The following is a 6528-nucleotide window of genomic DNA, read 5'->3' as shown; positions in this document are numbered from 1 at the left end:
CTTTTCCAGCTCAGTCATGCTTCCCCAGTCCCAGTAGGAGACTGCAGGAGTCCGTCAGGGCTGTATTTTGCCATATACTGTCACTGCCCTACCAAGCAAGGCTTCTTAAAGTGTGGTACCTGTCACTACCAGGTCAAACGCAGGCCTGGAGCAGTTGCAAAACAAAAGAAGAATCTCATGTTGGAAAGAGGAGTGCTTTCTGCCTGGGCACGTCTGAAGTTGCTAGACCCAAATAGTGACAATTTAGTATCTGGCCCACAGCCTTTGCAAGAAGAAATTGCCCAGCCAGGTTAATCTCAGAAGTCTTGTGCAGCTCTCTGGGGCAATTCAAATATTAGAAGTCCATTGTTTTCCAAGGCTTGGAAAGTATTCAGTGCCAAGGCAGAACTCAGGAATGCGTGAAGCAAGGAAGTAGTTCTGATTGCAGGCAGGGTGACTTTCCACCTCCCATCATTCCAGAACCAGATCTAGGATTAAGGAGGTCTAACTGGGCAAGTGGTGTGATGCCCAGACATGCTCAAGACTTAAAGGCTGACAGACACACAATGACCATTTCCAGTCACTTCCAGAGGCCCATTAAAACCCTCCTTTTAGCCTCCTTTGAATCCAGTCTAGGGCATGGCTCCCTTACGTGATTTCTCTTCCCGTTCCTCAAACAGGTGGCCATCTCTGAAGCATGTGAAAGAGAAGGAGAGAGAGAAAAGGCTCAGGGTTCTAAAATGGAACGTGCAGGATCTCATCCCCAAACTTGAGTAACTTTGCCTCACTGGCCTCAGTTTTGCACTTGTGGACACTTCTTCCTCATTTGCTTCAACGTGAAACACAACTGGCTCTGTTCCTGCGCTCAGAATCCCTGAGGTGCACAAACCGAGGCTCAGGTATTAAAGAAAGAAAAAAACCTGCTGTCCCTAGTTGTGTGTTTAGCATTGCAGCCTAAAACAGATTTTAAACCCCGCTGCACTGAAAGCAAAGAGGCTCTGCTGTTGCCCTCCTCTGATCCTGACCCTTCCTTCCTCAGAAGCTCCACTCTGTACAGAAGAACTTCCTCCTTACCCTGCTGAGCCCCCAATCCTCAGCACGTTTACTCCAGAGTAAGTAAGCTCAACTCAACTCCACGGACCAGGACGCAAAAGGAAACAATCTTGAGTGTGCATCTTGAACATGAAATACACTGGACAAATGGCTCCTCTTTTTGAGTGCGCGTCTCCCAGGGCCAGGCTGCAAAAGAGCCGGTGGATTTGGCTGCAAGGTCGCATCGCCTGTTCTTGCCTTGGAAAGATCCAAGCAGCGTGGTAAAGACACGCACAGAGAGAGTTAGACAGATCGATCGACTTGAAATGAAAACTTTGTCCCGGCTGGGGAGAATAAAGCCCCTCCCCAGGCCAAACCCAATCCACCCATGCCTCCCTCCTCCCCTCCCCTCGATCCGCGCCTTGTTGTTGTTATTATGAATGGCCCAGGCTCCGGGAGGTCCACACGCACTCGGAGTGCGCTCCTTTGAGGCTGCAGCCAGCGGGCGAGGCGCTTTCGTGCGCTGCGCGAGCTCGTGGCAGCCAGCCAGCTAGGCGTGACGTCCCGTTGCCAAGGGACGCGCCGCCCCTATAAATAACTGCGCGCAAAGGAACTTTCCCAAGTCCGGAGACTTTTAAGCGACGGCGCGGCACCCGGAGCAACCAGATGGTCCGCAGCGAGCTTCACCCGCAGCCACACAGCCCGGCAGCCAGCGGCCGCAGCACCAGCAGCAGCACCAGCACCGGGGTCCAGGAGAGCCTGGAGCTTCGGGGTCTCTGAAGCATTGCGAGCGCGGACGGTCAGCGGGCGCGCTGGGGAAAGGAGCCCTCTCCAAGGAACGCAAGGGCTTTGCGCGACCGATCGTGCTCGCCGTCTGAAGCCAGCGACTCGACCGCCCCAGCAGCTCCGGGGGGCCGGGACTCCCCCTTTCTCCCTCGCCCCCTTCCCCGTCTGCTCCCCGCCTCTCCTTTTGCTTTCATGCAACGCCTGGTAGCCTGGGACCAGGCATGCCTCCCGCTCCAGCCGCCGGCCTTTAAATCCATGGAAGTGGCTAATTTCTATTACGAGGCGGACTGTCTGGCTGCTCTGAGCAAGCTGCACCCCCGGGCTCCAGGGGGCCGCTCCATGACCGAGCTCACCGTCGGAGACCACGAGAGAGCCATCGACTTCAGCCCTTACCTGGACCCTTTAGCATCGCAGCAGCAACAGGCGCAGCAGCAGCAGCAACAGCAGCAGCAGCAGCCGCCTCCTTCCGCGGCAGCAGGGGGCAACTTTGAGCCGGTTTGCAGCAGCAGCGGAGGCAGCAGCAGCAGCAGCGGCGGCGGGAACAGCAGCCAAGATTTTCTCTCCGACCTCTTCTCGGAGCAGGACTATAAAGGCGGCGGGAAAAAGCACCCCGATTACGCGTACATCAGCCTAGCCAGGCACGGCCACCACCACCACCCGGGCGTCGGGCAAGCAGGCCACAAGGCCGGCACGCTGCTGGGCTGCTACCCGCCCATGGTGGAAACCAAAGTGGAGCCGGTCTTCGAGCACTTGGACTCTTGCAAAGGGCCCCGCAAGGACGAGGGCGGCGGCGGCGGCGGCGCAGGGCCCGGCCTGGGGGGAATGTCCTCTCCTTACGGCAGCACCGTGCGCTCCTACTTGGGCTACCAGTCGGTGCCGAGCGGCAGCAGCGGCAACCTCTCCACGTCGTCGTCTTCCAGCCCGCCGGGCACCCCGAACCCGTCCGATTCCTCGAAGTCCGCCTCGGCCGGAGGAGGAAGTGGCGGCGGCGGCGGCGTTTACCCGGCAGGCCCCGGTAGTGGCGGCGGCGGAGGTGGCGGCGGCGGCGGCAAGCACAAGTCGAAGAAGTGCGTGGACAAGCACAGCGAGGAGTACAAGCTGCGGCGCGAGAGGAACAACATCGCCGTGCGCAAGAGCCGCGACAAAGCCAAGCTGCGCAACATGGAGACGCAGCACAAAGTCTTGGAACTGACTGCCGAGAACGAGAGGCTGCAAAAGAAAGTGGACCAGCTCTCCCGGGAGCTCAGCACGCTCAGGAACTTGTTCAAACAGCTGCCCGAGCCGCTCTTGGCCACCTCCGGACACTGCTGACCCCCAACAGACCCCCGACGAGAGCTGAGGGGGGAAGGGGGTTGAGTTGGGGAGCAGGAGGGCGCAGGCGGCGCATGGAGTTTGGGGGAAGGATCGGCGAGGTTGGGGGCGGTGGGATCTGGGGTGGGTTTGTACACGCGCGTCTCTTCGCTCCTTACAAGGCGAGGCAGAATCGTGGGGGAGAAGTCGAGGGAGAGAGCGAGCCCAGAGGGTTTACATATATGAATGCGTATCATTTTTATTTTTATTATTTCACCTTTAATTCGCGCGCTCAAGGTGGGAGAAGCCTTCCGCTCTAAGCTACGTGCTGTCCAACTCCTTCGGCTGGCGCGGGGAGTCTCCTGGCGGTTTCCATTTACCTCTGCAAACCTCATGGAGGAATCGTGATTTGTTTTTTTTTTTACCCCCTCCAACTTTTCTTGTTACTGTTTTTTTCTAAGAAAAAAAAAGGTGACGGCAAACCCGACACAAGCCACTTAATTTCCGATCTGATGTCTTTGCAGCGGTTCCCCCCCCTTTCCCCCCTTTTTTTTCTTTTTGGGTTGAATGCTTGTGTTATTTAAGAAGAGAGAGAGAATAAAGTAGAGAGAAAGAGAGGCCAGAGTGATGCAATCTTTAAAACATGGCTGGAAAAGCTGGCTACACATGATGCAACCTCGTGTAACTGTCAGTCATGGATTGAGTAATCTGTTAAAGATGTTCCTACAGTTGTTTTTTATTATAAAGAATGGTCTATTTCTATAAGGAGAAAAAAAGACATATGTATATTTTGGGATCTATGCATTCTTGCTACACATGAAGCATTAATGAACAATTTTAATAAAACTTTATTGTCAGGACGGAAAATGAGAGCTTGTTTTCTTCAAGGTGCTAACTCTCCACTATATCAAGGGGGGGAGGGGGGCAATCTAGAACCATTAAAATAACTGAGTGGTGTCCCAGCGGCTGAAATAGAATATAGATTTCTTCCAGTTCTTCGTTCAGCAGAAATTCCCGAGAGAACCAGCCTGGAACCAAAGCAGTCACTTCTTCCAGTTCACTGCCTTGTTGCTGAAACTGTCGATCTGCTTGTGAATGACTACAAATTGGGGAGACCTGGAACTGCAGGTAACGTATAAGGGGATGACAAAAACATAATGGGTCTTGTTTCCTTTATTTCTCATTTATTTTCCTGGTGTGATAAACCAATATTTCTGATCTGTTTAAGTAACTGCAGAGGATTGGGGGGGCGGGCGGGAGGAATAAGAAAAAGATAGATTTGTGTGTCATAGGGATACATTTGAGCTGGTTATACTGAGAATACATTCATCATGAAAGGTTGGAATAAATTCTTTAGGCATATCTATTTCAAAACTTTTCCAGAATTTCTGAAAGAGTTGTGGGCAGCCTACTTCTCTGCAGTCCATTTTTGTGAATGCCCAGATTTTAGTTTTAAGGGCGGGGGAAGTTTCTAAGCCTCATGACACAGATTAGGTTGAGAACGATACAGTGTCAAAACACAGATGCCAAGTAAGGCGTTAAAATTCTTTTTCGGATCTCATTGCTTTTTTAAAAAAAAGGATGTCATACTTTTAAATGTCAAACTAACTTGTTTGTGACAATCTCGAACAACATTCTTGCATAGGCAATTAACAACAACAGAAAGAAGGGATTGCAGAATAAGTGAGATCTATGTCCCCCAAGCCTAGCAGCTACCATATTAAAGTGAATTAGATGCAAAGTGTGTTAATTGCAGGTAAAAATAAGGCAATTAACCCCCGCCTCTGGCGTGTGGATTTCCAGTGTTCTTTATTTATAGAGCATGCCTAGCCTAGCATCTTCCGTCCAACTTTATTTAGTTACTTACTTTAGCGAGGCAACCTGTGGCAAAAGCAGTGATGTTCATGTAGAACTTCTGCCTGTCCAGTGCACTGAGAGCAAGCAGTGTTTTTGCACAGGGGAAGCGCACTGGACAGGCAGATATCCAAAAGTTCATGCTAGCGATTGTGGAATCTATGATTTCTCAAGACCAGGAAGCTGAATGTTCTTAGCCTTGCATAGTTTGCTCATGTGTCTATACTGCTAGTAAAATGTTAACAGTATGTGAAGTTGGTGTGTGTGTGTGTGTGTGTGTGTGTGTGTGTGTGTGTAGAGGAGAGCTTGGTAAAGGACTGGTCTTATTCAGCAATTTACTATAAATTTAGGCCCTTTTAAAGTACTTCTAGGTTCTAAATTCTGATACGTGTATCAAAGAAAAAAGCTTTAAATCTTCCCTGCTGCCCTTTGCACTGATGAAATGCAGAATTCACTTTGCTTGGAGGCTGTTGACCTAAACATTGCTCTTGTCGATATCCCCTTCAGGGAAAAGCAGCAGCAGCTCCTAATTCTCTGCTTGCTGATGAAACTTAGGTTTTCACTAACAACGAATGCAGCTTCATGGAAAAGTTGAGCTCAGTTTTTAGCTACAGTGGTCCACAGCCCAGTTACGTTCAGGCTTTCAATCGTTTGGTTTGCCAAACTGTATTATGACCTCCCCAAAGGCTTGCAAAGGCATACCAAGAAGAACAAGGGTATAATGTCTTTATGTTGCTTTGCAGATGGTTCGTAGGTAAGGGAATGTGAAAACGGCGTGAACCGTTTCTGTTCATTGGCCTTCATCAAGGGCAAAGGCTTGCTGAAATGACGCAGTATCCGGTGGTGGAGAACCTGTGGCCCTCCAGATCTTGCTGGACTCCATCTCCGATCCATCAGATCCAAGCATGATCAATGGTCAGGGATGATGGGAGTTGTAGTCCAACAGCAGCTGAAAGGCCGCAGGTTCCCCAAGTGGAACTGATCAACCTCTCTGCAAAGTAGAGTCTTGTATCTAACATATTTTCACACAAATTATTGCCCTCCTCAGATTGCTGTTCTGTGCGTGCTTCCTTGGAAAAAACATGCCATTGAATTTGCTGGTCTGCTGAGTAAATAGGCAGTGGCGGACCTTGGAGACTCAAATTTCAGCGGTGCCCTGTGTGACACCAAAATTCCACGCCCCCTGCCTCTCGTGCTCCATTCTAAATAATAGTTGTGGGGTCCCCATTGTGGCTGAACCAGTCGAGCTCCCCTAAATCCGCCTTTGTAACTATGCACAGGATCAGTCTCTTAGAGTGCAACCCTATATATGTCTCCTTGGCAGTAGGTTTCATGGAGCTCTGTGGGACTTCATCCTAAATAAGTGGGAAGTTCAGCCTTAGTCTGGGAAAAGCAACAGCTTGGAGTAAGTGTGTATTCAGGTCCAATGTATTGTAAAAGGGCAGGTTCTTGGGGCAAGCGCTAACTTCTTAGTTGCAAAATGCAGGCCACAATCCCAAGAACTGAAGAAGCTCTGTGTGCCCAGGAGGCCTTTAAGACCTGTATTTCTTGTACAGCAGTTCCCTATGCCACATAGCAGAAGCACTT

At 50.8% G+C, this 6528-nt stretch overlaps 1 protein-coding gene across 1 annotated transcript; it reads left to right on the top strand.

The window, feature by feature from the left end:
- Positions 1–1479: 1479 nt before the first annotated feature.
- CEBPB (CCAAT enhancer binding protein beta) lies at positions 1480–3954 on the top strand. Its single transcript, XM_083744635.1, has one exon. The coding sequence runs from the start codon at positions 1990–1992 to the stop codon at positions 3106–3108; it is 1119 nt and encodes a 372-aa protein (XP_083600761.1). The 5' UTR covers positions 1480–1989; the 3' UTR covers positions 3109–3954.
- The last annotated feature ends 2574 nt before the right edge of the window (positions 3955–6528 follow it).

The sequence above is a fragment of the Podarcis gaigeae genome (genome assembly GCF_964106915.1).
Source record: "Podarcis gaigeae genome assembly, chromosome: 6".
Classification (NCBI taxonomy): domain Eukaryota; kingdom Metazoa; phylum Chordata; class Lepidosauria; order Squamata; family Lacertidae; genus Podarcis; species Podarcis gaigeae.
Note: the sequence above shows the minus strand (reverse complement) of the source record. Positions and strands in the feature narration are given on the sequence as shown.